At 41.2% G+C, this 18,500-nt stretch overlaps 1 protein-coding gene across 2 annotated transcripts in view; it reads right to left on the bottom strand.

Moving 5' to 3' along the window:
- The window catches only part of LOC117290782 (beta-adrenergic receptor kinase 2-like), a 70,001-nt gene that overhangs the window by 41,921 nt on the left and 9,580 nt on the right, over positions 1 to 18,500 (bottom strand). For both annotated transcript variants that reach the window (XM_033772335.1, XM_033772334.1), the window contains exons 2-3: positions 18,178 to 18,254; positions 5,688 to 5,761 (exon numbers count right to left, since the gene is read on the bottom strand). In XM_033772335.1, coding sequence (XP_033628226.1) covers positions 5,688 to 5,761; positions 18,178 to 18,254 — 151 coding nt within the window. The remainder of the gene's footprint in view (positions 1 to 5,687; positions 5,762 to 18,177; positions 18,255 to 18,500) is intronic.

Genomic DNA, 18,500 nt, shown 5'->3' with positions numbered 1-18,500 from the left:
TGTCTGACTTTGAAATTTGTATAGATGTGCATAATTTATGTACTATGTACGTATGTGCACGTTTGTAGTAATCTCCTTATAAACAACCAAATGGTGTCTGTCTGTGTGCATGTCTGTGTGTATGTTTTTCTATCTCCTCCCTGGATACTGCATGGATAATAGTGAAATTTGCAAGGAAGAAGTGAGCTGACTTTATCTTGACACTCATCTATTTTCAAACAAAACCTGTTCAAAATTGACCAAGTAAAGGGCAAAAAAACACCAAAATTTGTGGGGGGTTTTGTGCGCCAATATCACTGTATGGGCTGCGTAGGCACAGACAGTCAAAACATCCAGACGTTGGCTTAGTGATATTAAGAGACCTCAATAGAAATGACACCAATCCCATATGCAGAGCCCATGCCCTGAAACAGGTAGTTGACAAACCTACAAGAAACGATGCGATCTTGGACGTTATCATCACTAACATTTAGAACATGCACAGCAGTCCAGTTATAAGTACCCGCCCCGGTTGGTCGGAGTGATCATAACACTATAATGGTCTCCCAGTGGAAACAAGATTGCGAATGGTGTCCATGTAAGATCTGTCAGACCACTCCCTAAATTGAGCATGCATGAATTTGACAGATGGATAACAGCTCATCAATGGGAAGAGGTTCTGAATGCTACTAGCACTGGTGATAAATCTGGAATGCTTTTTATTCTACGATCAATGCTGCACTAGATCTCCACTTTCCTACCAAATTAGTCAAACTTCACACTTATGACAAAACATAGATCACTAATGAAACCAAGGACCTCATAAAAAAAACGTCAGGTTGCATTTGCCTTTGGTGTCTTCTTGTCAACAAAATCAGCCACACCATCAGTCGAGCCAAAATTCATTCTACCAAAATCGTCTCCAAGGCTTTAAAAAATGCAGTTATCCATCAGGCTGGCATGAAGGAATCCAAAATCACCAATAAGACTCGGAAGCCCACTGTGATTTCCGTCCCAGGCATACCCCAGAATGATGACAAAGCTAACATAAATTCTTTGTTCAACCCCAAAATTCATTTAAAAATATATCGTCAGTTTCCCTTGTGGTTTATATTGGTATCGTAATTAAATTTGAGTGTGATCCCTGGCTACATGGCAGATAACGGTTGAATGGCTTCGGACTGGCACTCCCAAACAAAGATTTGACAAAATAGGGGACCGCCAACATAGGGCTACATGTAGATAGCTCTGTTGGTAGAGCACCGGCACGTTAATCTGGAGGTCGTTGGTTCGTAACACTTTACTAAATTTTTTGTTCAACCCCATTGTGTTGTCGGGAACAGTGAAGCAACATTTTTGTTAAAAAAGTGGCACCTGTACATGTAGTTTTTTACGTTTGCCACTGCGTATCTTTTGCTCTCATTGCACATAATATGGGTGGCATGGTTGGTGTGTGCGTAAAGCGCTTGCCTCTCACCAAGGTGACCCCGCTTCGATTCCCGGCCGGGCCATATGTGAGTTGAGTTGTGCGTCGGTTCTCTGCTGTGCCAGGAGTGTTTTCCAGAATATTCGGTTGTCCTCCCTCGGGAAAAATCAACCACTTTCGATCTTGGCTGTGCTCCGTGGTCATATTGGGTTGATGTGGCTGGCAGCCAAAGGTGCCCTTGCATGCCTGCTTCTCAAACACGGTGTAGCCACGTCCTTCGCTTTTCAGCTCTTAGCTGCGAGTAAGGATGATTAGCCCCCTAAATTATTATAATAAACTCATAAAATGTTTGTTTCCTCCTGCAATATTGTTACCATGGTATAACAAAACAATTGTTGCAAGCTATTACCTGGTCCATGGTGTTTTGTACACCATGGCTCTTGCCTGGGGTGCCATTTGCCCCTCAGAATAACAAAACACCACGGACCCTGTCAGAGATGCCAAGTTCAGAGGCCAGCTATGCGTGAGATTTTTAAAAGCCTACCCCCCCCCCCATAAAAAAAAATTCATTTTGGAAAGCCTTTTTATCTCTCTCGGAGAACGGAATCAAATCTTTTTTTTTTTTTTGAAAAAAATTGAAAAAAATCTTCAGTATACTTCAAACTCACATGAGGTACACTGGAGATGTTGCTGGTTAATGTGGAGGTACGATTGTGTCAGATTATTCCCCCCCCCAAAAAAAAAAAAATAATTAAAATCACTTATCAGCTAAAAATTATGCCTAAAATTCTCCAAAAAATATCACTTATCGGCTAAAAATTATGCCTAAATCCTCCGCTCACGACTTCTGCCTGTTGTTGAAAAGTCTTCGCTCGCGTATATTAACAGTATTTTCACTATAGTTTTATCTTACAGAGAATTTAAGCAAGAAATGCACAAGGTTACGTGTACACGTTGGCAAAATTTGATAGGGACCTGTACTAGGTAAAAACCAAAATGAATATTCTTTATCCCGATGCAAATTTAACATCTTTAGACCATGTTCTGCACAGTGTATTTATACTAGTGTTTGGTAATTGATAAAATTTAAAACTTTTTTGGTTGATTATTGTGAACTTGGGACACTGGTTTTTGTATCTCACAGGTACTGCCCCTAGCACCACAGGATACGACAAAATTCTCAACAAATGTTAAAATATGCTGGTTGATGTAAATTTGTCTGCAAAGCAAATGACATACATGTACCCTGACAGTCAGCATATGAATGATGTGAATGGAATTGTTAGACTGCTAGTGTGTGGTCTGTGCTCTATACTGGCTGCATTGGCTGAGTGAGAGAGCGGCTGAGTGAGAGAGCGTGCCTGTGTGCCACTACCCCAGATCCTGAGATACATGTAGATGGGGAGGTCATCATCACTACACAAAATACCAAAGGTCACAGCAGTCTAGCACCATATAACTCACATACACTCAACGCCGTTTAGCTAATAAATGTAAGGTGAAGCTGTGTACATAATTGTGTGTAGATGCTGTAAACAATCTGTCAGCCACATACAGCATACATGAATGTGCCTCTTTATTTGCTTTCTGTACAATAAACATAATAAATTACATTCAAATGTCAAGTCAAAATTATATTTACACACCACACTGCATGAACATGGTGTTTATAAAATATTGGTTTGTGAATGAAGCGAGCACATTTACATGTTCACTACAAAGGTCACAACGTGGTAGTCAGCAGGACTAAAGAAAATGTAACCCACTTTTTTTTAGTAACCCTGCATGCCCGAATATACATGTCATCTTCATCACAACATTTTGACTTTGACTTAAGCATGTCATCCCGGAAATACAAACTTATCAAATAAACAAAATCGGATAATTTTACTGTAATGGATGGAGGTAGAATAACGGCCCTTGTCCTTCTCGATCTTAGCTCTGCCTTTGACACCGTCGACCATCCAACATTGCTGACAAGGTTACGGCAACTTGGACTTGGACAAGCTTTGTCTGGTTTAGCACCGCAATATTTATCGTGCCATGTCAAATATTCTGTTCCGGGAACAGACATCGACAGACATGAAACTGGTAGAGTTTAGAACGAACAGATCATGGGGGGATAGATCCTTTGCTGCAGCAGCCCCTCGTCTCTGGAACTCTTTACCACCACCCATTAGGTCATGCAACAGCATATCAATATTTAAGAAACAGTTAAAAACTCATCTGATGGGAGTTGCTTTTAATTAATTAATTTCCTTCGGTTTTGTTTTTTCATTCTAATGACTTTCTTGTTGGCGCCTTGAGCATTTTCAATGGATATGTGCGCCCTATAAATGTACATTATTATTATTATTAAAATAATCTGTTCATCCGTCTAGGGTAATCCAATATGTTTTGTTATCATTTCATTATTAAATAAAACCTACACATTGTGTAGTTTTGAGTAAAAGTTTTTTTTATGAATCTCTGAACTAGTATGCTGCAATGGATTCAGCAGCAAACCAGCTAAAAGAGGCAATTTGGGGAAATAATTTGTATACAGCATTGTAGACAAGGAGTTGTTGGTCTTTAAAGTGTCTGGGTTCTTTTTGTAGGACACAAAACGGACACAAAACACATTGTCCACAGATTTACATTAAACTGAGACAGTTCGATCGATACACAGTTTGAAGTCACAAAAATAATTTTCGTCCCACTGAGACAAAAATTATTTCATGCTAAAACTGAGACTTATTTTCTGAAATTATTTTTGAGACAAGTAAAACTTTAACCAAAGCTTTAACGTAAATCTGTGGACATTGTGTTTTGTGTTGCAAACAATACCCAAATTCTTTAAGTATCAAGTTAAGTATCAACAAGTGTTGTTGTATTGTATAATATTAACTAGTTCTAGAGCCCTGATCATTGGGCCAATAACATTCCTTCAATCTTTTCAACTCCCTGGGAAGTATCTTGCTCAAAGAAACATTGTGTCACGTCTAGGATTCGAACCCACACTCGATTTGATGCTTTTAACTGCTCAGCCATGACACTCTTCATGCATGCACATGTTTCATTTCAGCAACAAAGGGAATGCTCTCAATAAGCCATAATGGCGAGTTATGTAGGTAAAATGTCTGGTAAAATGACTTGCTCAGTCACTAGCTCCCGATTACATTTGAATTTCTAAGACTACAGAGTCAGTTGCTACTTGCATGTCACATGATTAGGGGCAAGCTTCTGCGTAGTTTTGAAGAGACGGTGAACACCCATACACAATTCTGAATGAATGTGTATGACACAATGGTACCGGGGTTTGCTCATCTGAAGGTTGCTATACAAAGCTTGCCCCTAATCATGTGACAATGACATAGCAACTGCAGTCTGAGGAATTCAAATTAAAGTGGTAACTTGTGACCAAGCACGCCATTGTACCAGACATTATTCAAATCTAACATGCAAATGGCTTATTTGATGGTGTTTATCTGTGTTGTCGAGATTTATAACTAAAAACTAGTAGCCCATTAATGAAAATGATGGACCCTGTCGCAGCGTGTGTCTACTTGGGTGTGTTTTAAGTGCTTGGTTGTGTTTTGACATGTTTGAGTGCGATGCACGTGCATCACAATCTGCACACCCAGGTACATACTAGGCCTGGGCGAATTATTTGAATATCCGGTTAATGATGAATAGGTTTTCCTATCTGTAACCGCGAATGGCTTTTTTTTCTTAACCAGATATCCGCATAGGGCGCGAATACCTATTTATAAACCGGATAGTTCTGTAATTACAACCAAGTAACCGGATATTCTTTAATATCCGAATATCCGCGGACGTCGGGCGACAACTGATATGAATGTTTTGTCTGAATCCTTATGAAACTTCTATTATGACTGCATAAAACAGCATAAATTAAGTATTTAACTATGCTCACCTCCGTGAAGAGTTAAAACAATGACATTTCCGACGTATTTTGTTCAAAGATTACAAAAGTTTTCCTTCACGTAGAGTCAATCACAATCAAAAGAAATAGCAAATCGCCATCTTTAAATTAGATCCGGTAATTTTTATGAATGAACCGAGTGACATTGTCTAAAACTAATATCAATCCGCCCATAAGATCTCATTCACAAACGAACAGCGCCCTCTAGCGGCAAAACAACTATTCGAATATCCGGTTCATTTCGGATAGTTGGCCAGCGGTATCCGAATAACAAAATTTCACTATTCGCCCAGCACTAATACATTGAATGTGAGTTTGATTTAAAACTACCATCAGTTCTCACTTCTGTATACCTACCTCTTCGTAAAATTCCAGCTGTGGTACTGAAATCTCTGAGATGTTCTCACAGAAGTCTTTGAAGAGAAGAAACCCTGCAAAATGAAAATTGATATCAAAATTAATTTACCTGCCATATGCTGTTCAATTACAGATTTAATTTCCTTTTATAATGAATAGGTTTCTTAAAAATGTACAGCACAAACAGTTTTACAATTTTGTTAAGGACATGTTCTGGTGTTTTGAACTACAAGTGGTTTGGTATTCATGACCCAGCCTACGTACCTGTAGCTGTACATACAAGTACTTGGATAATATACGTAATGGCCACAATAAAAGCAGAATCCTGAGAAATTATGTTACATAGACCTACATAAAGTACTATACGAAAGTATGTATGTACACGTGTACACAACGTGTTCAAGAATGTCAAATCACTATTTGTTCTTCAAGACACTGGCACCTTTGGTCATTGTCAAAGACTAGTCTTCTCACGCAGTGTATCTCAACATATGCACAAAACAACAAACCTGTGAAAATTTGAACTCAATTGGTTGTCGAATTGCGAGACAATAATGGAAAAAGCAATACCCCTGTCACACGAAATTGTCTGCTTTCAGATGCTTGATTTCTAGCCTCAAAATCTAATTCTTACATGTAGGTCTCAAAATCAAATTTGTGGAAAATTACTTCTGTCTCTAAAACTATGTTACTTCAGAGGGAGCTGTTTCTAATCACACAAGGTTTAGTCTATCAAGTCAGTTTTTATACAAATATTTTGAGTAAATACCATTAGTGTCTAGTGCCTTTAAAGCAGCTGCCCTTTACTTGGATTAATCAATGACTTCACGATTTGTATTTCACTACAGGAACATGGATGAACTTGGCACACATACATGTACATAAACATGTACCAAGCATTAACTCAAAATAATAAACACATAACATGCAATGTGTCACAATATGTTCAGAAATGTCTCAGAGAACACATGAAAACATGCCTGCTACAATTTATAACAGGCATTGAGGAGTGACATACTTGCACCAATGCAGAGATTTCACATTTAAAACATCACATTTTACATAATGCAATGGGTCTCAAACCGTTTAAAGCAGAATGTCTCTCGGAACATGTGAATATTGGCTGGTATGATTATCACTGTACCAGAGAAATGTGTTTTTTTCCTTTCTGTTTCCGCCTATCATGCATCATCAATTAGAGCAACGTACAAACATGTAATATCTGAGGCATGTGAGTGGGCAGTAAAATGCAAAAATCTTCTGGTTGTATACATTTGTAGCTTTTGTGCAGTTAAATTACATGTAAGTCCACACACGAGATTGAATTTGTTATTGTTTGCTACATGTGCTATGTTTGCTGGTTCTGAATAAGCTTGGGCGATATCACGATATTATCGAACATCGCGATACTAACTTGGAAATGATTTTGATATCGGATCGATTTGTTTTTTATCGAAATATCGATATATCGCAATATATCGCGATATCGATGAAAAATATCGCAAATTCGGGATGTATTTCCTAGCTGAGACATCATGCACCCCATAGGTTTGGAGTAAAACCAGAAGAATAGGTCATTAGAACACCTCTCTTATGCTGTGACTGTCTCTTCTACAACTTTCACTGGGAGTTTGAAGACTGATGATGTCAAATTTAACTAATCGCGATTATATCGAATATCGCGATATATTGTCAGCGATGTATATCGTGAATAAAATAAATCAATATTGCCCAAGCTTAGTTCTGAAGGGTCTTTTTCTACGGTGGAAAATGGTTGGTAGTTGGAAGGCCCTACCTTGCAGAATTGCATTGCATAGTACAGTGACACCTACATTGTTAGCAATTGATTTCTTCAGAGCATTGGGATAACAAGTATCCTAAAGTTGACTCATGAATACAAAAGTGATATTTGACAGCATTTAAAATTGAGTCTGAGAAGATGCTTAGTCCAATTGAGGTACAAGACTCTAATTGTGTGCGAGTCCTTTTTTAATTTGAGTATGAACTACAGACTTTAAGTCCTATGACTGTGAGAGCTTTTTGAGAACCGAGTCTGAGTACTACAAAAACTGGACAAAAATTGTAAATCGCACTGCCAAACTGTCAACACAGTAACTTGCAACAATGGTCTACATGTACACACGTACATATGTACATGTAGGCCCTACCCTTGTTCAAAAGGTTAGCATCGGGACTTGAAATTATTTCTGGGTTTTTAAAACATTGATCTTACATTGCAGTTTCAATCTGAAATGTCTCTCTACTGGATTAATGATGACCTGTTTGTCATGTTTAGACAGATCATGTTTGGAATGTATTCTCTGACATTCTCTGGGTTTTTTTTTCTCATTTTTTTCTAAGCCGTCTATTGGGAATTGAAATCACAATGTTATTTTCACCTCTGGCATTCCCCAAACCAACCTCATCAGACTGCTATGGAGGAAAACCACAGGCTTGTTGCTCTAAATGTTTACTGGACCAGCATAATTCTTAAAAGACTAGAATCAAATTGACAAAAACTGTTCGGACACAACTCAACATACATTTTAACAATTTTTTATTTGATCAAGCACTGAGACATGTAAGAGGAGATTTCAAAGAAAAGATTGAAAGGTATCTGACTCAAAATCAACATTCGAACACACTGTTACAGCATGGTTACAGAGTACAAAGAAAGTTGGACTTGTCCAGTCATTAGCTACATGTAACATAGAGTAAGGACAGAGAAGGAGTTATAACTAGAGCCCTTATTTTTATCTGGCACCAATTACTCTATTGTCCTTACTTTATGGTTTGACCATGCCACTACATGTACAATGTGATGCTTGCTTACATTTAATGAGGCTTCGTACTGTATACATATTGTAACGGCTGTGCCGATCGACCGGTAGGGGGTGCCAGCACGACTCCCCGTCGTAGCACTGCTGGCGGCCCCTACCATTGCCGTTGTTGCCCTTCAAGTGGACGTGATGCCCCTTGAAAATAACCAAACATTACGCACTTTTTACCTTTTAAATCCAAGATCCATCGCAGCCTGACCGCTCCCCCAATTAATCCACACCATATCATCCAGCGCTAGCCACCGACGAAGCGAACACAACACTTGTAAACAAACCTCACCCACTGCCTCATTTCCACATAAATAGTGCACCGCGACTGGTACCCAGAACTCAGCTTTTTTTGTAGTGGAATTTGCATTCATTTTTTCTCTTTGCCGATGAACCTTTAGACTTATTTCAAGTCTGAGACCGCAGTTATTTCAAGAGGGCATTGTTTCGGCCAATAATGCATCGGCTATCAGGAGGACTAAACGACACGATCGCAGCCTTGGAACAAAATCGAATGAACAGATATTGTGTTAAGGGTAAAAAAAAGGGCAAGGCAGATTCGAGTGCTGGATAAAAAAAACAGTAGTTCCTAAGCTAACAGGCGCACGTGCAAAAAGAGTAATTTCAGTCCGGGATCAGTGGTTTTGTTTAAGCTGAAATGGTTTGCCCAAAAATGGTTGCACAGGATTAGTTTGTGCACTTGTGGATCGTGGTACAGGAATGGTTTTGTGCAAATGTGTGCAAGAATAGTTTTGCGCATTTTCCGATAGCGCAGGAATGGTGCGCACAATATGCCGATCATGTACAAATATTTTGTGCAATTTTAAGCCATTGGACACTTTCGGTTAACAGTATTGTCCAAAGGCCCACACTTCGTGTATTACAACTTATACATAAAATAACGAACCTGTGAAAATTTAGGCTCAATCGGTCATCGGAATCGTGAGAAAATAACGGGAAAACCCACCCTTGTTTCCACATGTTTCGCCGTGTCATGACATGTGTTTAAAATAAATCCATAATTCTCGATATCGAGAATTGATAATTGTTTTAATGTTTTCTCAAAAAGTAAAGCATTTCATGGAATAATATTTCAAGAGAAGTCTTTCACCATTACCTTCTGTAAACCCTGTAAGTTATTTGTAAAACTGTGTTGTTGTTTTTTCTGTTTCGAAAGTGTATTAATGGCTTTAAAGTTGCATTGTCAGATATTTTGCCGATTTGGAGACAAAAATCAAATTTGAATAGTGAACGAATTTAGAAAGGATATATATTTGTGTAACGAAAAATATAAAAAGTGAAGATTTGTGACGTCAGGAACTATAGTTATAACACTTTTAAATTCTGCATTCCGAGGACTTCATTCTGATTGGCTGACTGATGGCAAATCTGGCGGCCAATCAGAAGGATTAAGCAAGTGAATGAATATTCATGATGAATACTCATTTTTCACATGACACACGGCGATCGCGATGTACAAGGGTTATATATAAGAACTAGAGGGCGCACTGGCCTATATACGCGCCCCGGCATGCGCGCAGGCGGCCATTTTCTTAGTTGACAAAACTGGGGCCTTTCTCAAACCACGGCTTGGGCTCCGGCTCGTGCTGATATCCGTGCAATACGCGCTGCTCCAAAATGCAGGTTAAATGCAAGCTGCGTACACAGCACGCAGCAAGCCTAAGCCTGAGTAGGAGCACAAACCGTGGTTTGAGAAAGACCCTGGCATCCCCCACAGTGTGTTTGTGCGGCCATTTTGTAAGTTGAACAAAACAGCATCGCGTAGCGTGCAATAAACACAAACTCCAACGTATGTTTCATATTCAACGCGCGTACATAATGGCACGCGCTTGTCTCCTTGCAGTCTCGTCGCCTTTATGTGCGCGTGCGCCCTCTAGTTCTTATATATAACTCTATGATGTACGCACAGTACATGTACATAATGTATTATACATGTAGTACTTACATGTACACTGCAACTTATGAATAATGCATTTTTCAGCAGGGCTGGAATTATTGTCGGGATCCCGACAATAATTCATTTTAGTTTTTAATTAACTATCACTAATCATTGGCAGATTTTTTCGTGCAATACATCAAATGAAAGCTAAGAACTTTTTATAATCTTTAAAAATAGCTTTTTGAAAATTAAATCAAAATTTGCGGGTAAATCGGCCAAAAATCTGACAATGCAACTTTAACAATAGGATAGTGCAGAAATAGTTTGCGCATTTCCACGATCGTCCAAATATTGGTTTTACCACCCAGTTTAAGAATTCTTTGGCCTCCGTGCCCTTATAAATTTGTTTTTGTTTTGCCTTGGTGCCTTTCCTTTGACCTTTGTGCCCTTAAAAATTGGCACCTATCGAAGGTCCAAGTGGCCTTGCCCTACAATTCCAGGCCTGGTACAATACAAGCATACGTACATGAGAGAGTGCCAGTTGACTTGCTCAAATCACGCTGAAGTTATTGACTGACCCTAAACCAAAGACTGTCCTCTTCTCCCTCAAAACTAACATTCATTTTAATTCCTTATCAACCAATGGATCACAGTGTTTGCACAATATTGTTTGTTTTTTACAATCATGTACAACCTGCAATGTTTTTTTACAAAGTATATTACTATTCTAATTGTTTAGAATGGCATACTTGTATCTATGGGGTTGTACAGGGCTATAAGCACAGATACCTGTAATAAATACACGGCTGTACGGTTCCAATAATTGTGCATCATGTCCATATTGCTGTTCACTGTATCATCATTATACAAGGAGTGTTCATTATCATAATTGATGCAGACTACAATTTATTCCCTCTACATCATTTATTGCTGGCCAATAACATCACACATTCTACATTATGTACCATTTAAGGTAATTACACGTACTGTACATGTACTGTACATGTACACGGATGCAAGTATACAACTGTGCAGACCATCTTTGTGCTTCATGATGACAGATGGAGAATATTACAATACACTGGAGCCTAATTTCATCTCCAATGCAAAACAAACACCACCCAACTGTATCAGCTATACTGTGTGTATGAATGCAATCTACATACAAAAATGCATAATGTTCACTGTATTTAAGACAAGGTTTCATACAGGCCGTGGAACAATTTGCTTACAATGATTGACTGACACTATATGAACAAAAACTACAATGCAGGTCACAAAATTACATGTAAATGTCATTTTATCCTTATTTAAATGTTAGTAGTTATTGGCTTTTGACTTTTCTCTGCAAACAGATTTAGTGAGCCACTATGAAGGATTTCTACATGTTTTGCCATGGGAAGGTGCTGACAGTGGCTACCTGGAATGAGCCGTCTGTGAGCGGCTCACCAGATGTACTTAACAGTCAACCTTTGTTTTTATCTGCTCAGTTAAATCCAAAGTGTGTTTATAATATCAATTTTAAAATGCAGCAATCAAACTTGTACTTAACAAATGTCTGTGTTTAGACCAGATGGAGTCTCTGCTTATCAGGTACGTACAATCAAGTGCACGGCATGCAGTACAGTAGGGTGACCAACTGGGCCCATTGGCACTGCATGCAGTACAGTAGGGTGACCAACTGGGCCCATTGGCACTGCATGTAGTACAGTAGGGTGACCAACTGGGCCCATTGGCACTGCATGCAGTACAGTAGGGTGACCAACTGGGTCCATTGGCACTGCATGCAGTACAGTAGGGTGACCAACTGGGCCCATTGGCACTGCATGTAGTACAGTAGGGTGACCAACTGGGCCCATTGGCACTGCATGCAGTACAGTAGGGTGACCAATTGGGCCCATTGGCACTGCATGCAGTACAGTAGGGTGACCAACTGGGCCCATTGGCACTGCATGTAGTACAGTAGGGTGACCAACTGGGCCCATTGGCACTGCATGCAGTACAGTAGGGTGACCAACTGGGTCCATTGGCACTGCATGCAGTACAGTAGGGTGACCAACTGGGCCCAGTGGCATTGCATGCAGTACAGTAGGGTGACCAACTGGGCCCATTGGCACTGCATGCAGTACAGTAGGGTGACCAACTGGGTCCATTGGCACTGCATGCAGTACAGTAGGGTGACCAACTGGGCCCATTGGCACTGCATGTAGTACAGTAGGGTGACCAACTGGGCCCATTGGCACTGCATGTAGTACAGTAGAGTGACCAACTGGGCCCATTGGCACTGCATGTAGTACAGTAGGGTGACCAACTGGGCCCATTGGCACTGCATGTAGTACAGTAGGGTGACCAACTGGGCCCATTGGCACTGCATGTAGTACAGTAGGGTGACCAATTGGGCCCATTGGCACTGCATGCAGTATAGTAGGGTGACCAACTGGGCCAAGTGGCACTGCATGTAGTACAGTAGGGTGACCAATTGGGCCCATTGGCACTGCATGTAGTACAGTAGGGTGACCAACTGGGTCCATTGGCACTGCATGCAGTACAGTAGGGTGACCAACTGGGTCCATTGGCACTGCATGCAGTACAGTAGGGTGACGAACTGGGCCCATTGGCACTGCATGCAGTACAGTAGGGTGACCAACTGGGCCCATTGGCACTGCATGTAGTACAGTAGGGTGACAAATTGGGCCCATTGGCACTGCATGCAGTATAGTAGGGTGACCAACTGGGCCAAGTGGCACTGCATGTAGTACAGTAGGGTGACCAATTGGGCCCATTGGCACTGCATGTAGTACAGTAGGGTGACCAACTGGGTCCATTGGCACTGCATGTAGTACAGTAGGGTGACCAACTGGGCCCATTGGCATTGCATGCAGTACAGTAGGGTGACCAACTGGGCCCAGTGGCACTGCATGTAGTACAGTAGGGTGACCAATATGGCCCATTGGCACTGCATGTAGTACAGTAGGGTGACCAATTGGGCCCAGTGGCATTGCATGCAGTACAGTAGGGTGACCAACTGGGCGCATTGGCACTGCATGTAGTACAGTAGGGTGACCAATTGGGCCCAGTGGCATTGCATGCAGTACAGTAGGGTGACGAACTGGGCCCATTGGCACTGCATGCAGAGCAGTAGGGTGACCAACTGGGTCCATTGGCACTGCATGCAGTACAGTAGGGTGACCAACTGGGTCCATTGGCACTGCATGTAGTACAGTAGGGTGACCAACTGGGCCCATTGGCATTGCATGCAGTACAGTAGGGTGACCAACTGGGCCCATTGGCATTGCATGCAGTACAGTAGGGTGACCAATTGGGCCCAGTTGCACTGCATGTAGTACAGTAGGGTGACCAATATGGCCCATTGGCACTGCATGTAGTACAGTAGGGTGACCAATTGGGCCCAGTGGCATTGCATGCAGTACAGTAGGGTGACCAACTGGGCCCATTGGCACTGCATGTAGTACAGTAGGGTGACCAACTGGGTCCATTGGCACTGCATGTAGTACAGTAGGGTGACCAACTGGGCCCATTGGCACTGCATGTAGTACAGTAGGGTGACCAACTGGGCCCATTGGCACTGCATGTAGTACAGTAGGGTGACCAACTGGGTCCATTGGCACTGCATGTAGTACAGTAGGGTGACCAACTGGGCCCATTGGCATTGCATGCAGTACAGTAGGGTGACCAACTGGGCCCAGTGGCACTGCATGTAGTACAGTAGGGTGACCAATATGGCCCATTGGCACTGCATGTAGTACAGTAGGGTGACCAATTGGGCCCAGTGGCATTGCATGCAGTACAGTAGGGTGACCAATTGGGCCCATTGGCACTGCATGTAGTACAGTAGGGTGACCAACTGGGCCCATTGGCACTGCATGTAGTACAGTAGAGTGACCAACTGGGCCCATTGGCACTACATGTAGTACAGTAGGGTGACCAACTGGGCCCAGTGGCACTGCATGCAGTACAGTAGGGTGACCAACTGGGCCCATTGGCACTGCATGCAGTACAGTAGGGTGACCAACTGGGTCCATTGGCACTGCATGCAGTACAGTAGGGTGACGAACTGGGCCCATTGGCACTGCATGTAGTACAGTAGGGTGACCAACTGGGCGCATTGGCACTGCATGTAGTACAGTAGGGTGACCAACTGGGCCCAGTGGCATTGCATGCAGTACAGTAGGGTGACCAATATGGCCCATTGGCACTGCATGCAGTACAGTAGGGTGACCAACTGGGTCCATTGGCACTGCATGCAGTACAGTAGGGTGACCAACTGGGCCCATTGGCACTGCATGTAGTACAGTAGGGTGACCAACTGGGCCCATTGGCACTGCATGTAGTACAGTAGAGTGACCAACTGGGCCCATTGGCACTGCATGTAGTACAGTAGGGTGACCAACTGGGCCCATTGGCACTGCATGTAGTACAGTAGGGATGACCAACTGGGCCCATTGGCACTGCATGTAGTACAGTAGGGTGACCAACTGGGTCCATTGGCACTGCATGTACAGTAGTACAGTAGGGTGACCAACTGGGCCCATTGGCGACTAATGTTTATTTCCCAAGATGCATTGAGGTAAAATCAGGCTAGTGCTACGAGCGAAACTTGTCGGATTTTGAACCAGCGCTTTAAGTCTGTATGACAGGCTTTGAACTGTAGCATAGACAAAACACTAACAGATATGGGCAACATTTGAATGTTAACAATGTGTATCTCGTCCTCATTTTCAAGATGTTTTTGTGGCATTCCTCACAGGCCTCAAATGCTGGCTTTTTAATGTTCTAGTAAAGCGCCCTCTCTTGGTAGAACAGGACAATGACAAGTAAAATGGGACAACGCGCTAACAAACAAAAAAAACATTGGCTTTAATCAAAGACTAATGCAGAGCATTTTGACGGAAAACAAAAAAACCTGCAGACCGTACTGGCATTAATGGAAAATAAGAGACTGGAAAAAAGTGACACAATTGTTTCACCAAAGAAGGTGTGACTGTTTCATAGTACTTTAGTCATGGCAGCATGATTACCTGAGAAGTTTAAAAATTGTAGTCGCGACTCAACTAAGCACTACCGTTGTGTTGCTTGCTTGCACTTTCAATTTGGGCATTGGTACAATGGATGAGGAAACAGAGATTTTTAGCCTCATGTGCAATGCACTTTTATACAGAAGTACATGACAAGCAGTGCAAACAAATGTGTACTGCACTATTCCAAAAAAAAGAATTGTGCATGGCTTCGCATCATTTTTTAAAATGTCGTCATGCAAGATGGACACCTGAATTTGCAGCCCAACTCTTAAGGGTATTTGGCTTCCACAAACAACCATTTTCAAATGCACTTTGTGCACTGCTGCCAAGTAGATAGGTTCCAGCCTCATACCCTGGCCAAACAATCATCCCAACCATTAAGAAAATGCTTTAAAATGTTTCGAACTGTGAGAAGGTAAGTCCTACCATGGTCGTACCAACTCTTGGATCATGTGCCTTTATCATCAAATCTGTTTCTTTGTATTTTTTGTATGCATGTCTTCTGGCATTTCAACTGGTTTTAACAGGCATCTTGTGTATTTGATGTTTCTGCCCAAACTACCATCATCTGCTTATGGGGGTGTACGTGCTGCAATATGCACACAATTGAACGCACTGCTATCAATTCCCACACAACACAAACAACACTGCCATGTTTTTGGTTTCAATTAATTTCCACAGCCTACCCTATGCTCTGAAACATAATTGACCTTCTTTTAGGTAATAAATTCATCATCTTCACATTGATTTTTGTAAGTCAAGATAACAAAATAAAGGCTGGTTTCATACGCCCACACATTTGCCTCTAGAGCTGAACTATCTCACCAAAAATTTATGGATTTATGAGAATAATCTGATGTAAAAAAACAACCACCATAAAATGTACGTACAATGTTATTCTGGTGATACTTGTAGCTTCTTACTGGTAGCATTAGCCCTATAGGCCTATATAGGACTCTTTCTCTGTACACAGATACAGAGTCCTAACTATTAAGGCCTGTTTCTGGGGCGGAAAATTTCCATGTACATCAAATCTTACTTGCAACAAGCCACTAATTTCAACAGATTCATATGAAACGGCAGCAAAAAAAAATTCTGCGGTGGGTTGTGGTCGTCATACATTCTACACAAATCCATAATTTCCATGAAATAATGCAGCTCCCAACGTTAACAAATTCTTTTTTGATCGTTTTCTCACAGTGTTGTCTGTCGCCGTGCGTATGCTTATACATTCACGTGCAAGACGCAAGATGCAAGACGCATAAATTCTTGGTCACTATATCTTGAATGCACAGCGTTAACACGTAAACGCAACGCAATAATCACGCGTCGTGCCTCTTGCGTTTTGCATACACACAGTAGACTGTGAGAGTTGCATTATTTCATGAAAATGAAGGATTTGTGAAGAATATATGACGACCAAAACCTACCGCAGAAAAATATATGAAATGAAATTGCCATGAAATGTGAATCTTGTGAAATTAGTGGCTTGTTGCGGAAAAGATTTTAGTTAGGAAGAAATGGACCCTGATATCCAGGACATCACTGTAGTATAACACGAAAGAGTAAGGCCGCCAGGGCTATTGTAGTATTTACTGTCATTACCAGCGTATAAGACGTACATGTAGCTTGTCTGATTTTCAAAAGTAAAGATAAAGTCACTGCGTCTTATTCAACGGTGCGCCTTATCTGATATCACTTGAGTTCAATGTGATGAAAACTCTTTAGAATCTACTGTAAAATCATTCCTTTTGTTTGTCCTACTTGTTATCATTTTCCTTAAATTAAACTGTTTACATACATGTAGTGTAGTTTTTGCTTTTATGAACCTTATCGAAAAACAAATCACTGGCCATGGCTGCTGCTTCAGCAGCATGGTTATAAAGGCCCCTAATAGACTGTGCAAGTCTCGCGCGTATTGGATGAAGTTTTTTGTAGGAGAGGTTTTTGTTTTATCCATAGTTTCGTAGTTTACCATGAAAATTACAAGTTGTTGGAAATGTAATAGGAATTACAAGTTGTTCTTGTTGGAAATGTAATAGGCCTAATTTACAAAATATATCAAGGTAAAATCAATTCAATAATTTAAAGAAAAAAAACCAAGAATTCAATTTGACCTCAGCTTCCCGTTACTTGCAAATAAGTTAAGAATGTGTGCCCACCTGGAACCTCAAAACTTATGCAAACGCTTGCTTTGGTCTCGCAGGCGTCAGCTTCGTCTTTAAAGTCCGAGTCACTGAAATTGTGACTCAAGGAGAGACTCAGGAACGAGTCTAGTCTTGGTTACAAGATGCAGTTGTGTAGTCAAGAAAACCTAACCACTATCTAAACCGCTGTCATCCCAATAACCACTTGCCACTAGAGGGCCCTCTCATTCCCGTAACCACTCTCACATAAAAAACCGCTCTCACAGGAGCAGTTCATGGTGATAGCGGGTACGAGAATGATAGCACCCTCTAGTGGCAAGTTGTTCGTGGGGCAGTGAGAGCAGTTTGGAGAACGGTTAGGTTTTCGTGACTACATGGTTAGTGTCTACACAACTGGAGTTTCTTGGAACCAAGTCTGAGTCCTAAACTGAGTCCTAAACTCTGCATTGGTTTCAGTCAAAATTAAAGGCACCGATATATTTCCAGTATTGTGATCAAAAGTTTAACAGTGAGCTGTACAATCTACGTGTCAGTTGTACACTTCATCCATTGCTAACTGACTCACAGTATACTTACCAAGTTTTTGTTTGAAAATCTTCTCAAATGTTATTTCATCTCTTTCTTCCAGATATTTGTACATTACACTTCGTATGCTGTGAATAAAGAGAACAAGAACAATACTTTTACTATGTCTTTTGTTCATGTCAAGGTAATACATAAATGCAAAGATTCTGCATCATTTTAAGAGAATCCCAATTGTCCAAGGAATTGTACACAGCTTTAGCTCCTTTCACACAACAGCAATTTAGCAAGGGTCCCTTGCTAAACTGTAGCATGGTTGTAAGATTTTACAAAATGCACCTCGTGTGAAAGGACAATAATTTTTGAAGTGTCCAGGG

The sequence above is a fragment of the Asterias rubens genome, chromosome 5 (genome assembly GCF_902459465.1).
Source record: "Asterias rubens chromosome 5, eAstRub1.3, whole genome shotgun sequence".
In the NCBI taxonomy this organism is placed as follows: Eukaryota; Metazoa; Echinodermata; class Asteroidea; order Forcipulatida; family Asteriidae; genus Asterias; species Asterias rubens.
Note: the sequence above shows the minus strand (reverse complement) of the source record. Positions and strands in the feature narration are given on the sequence as shown.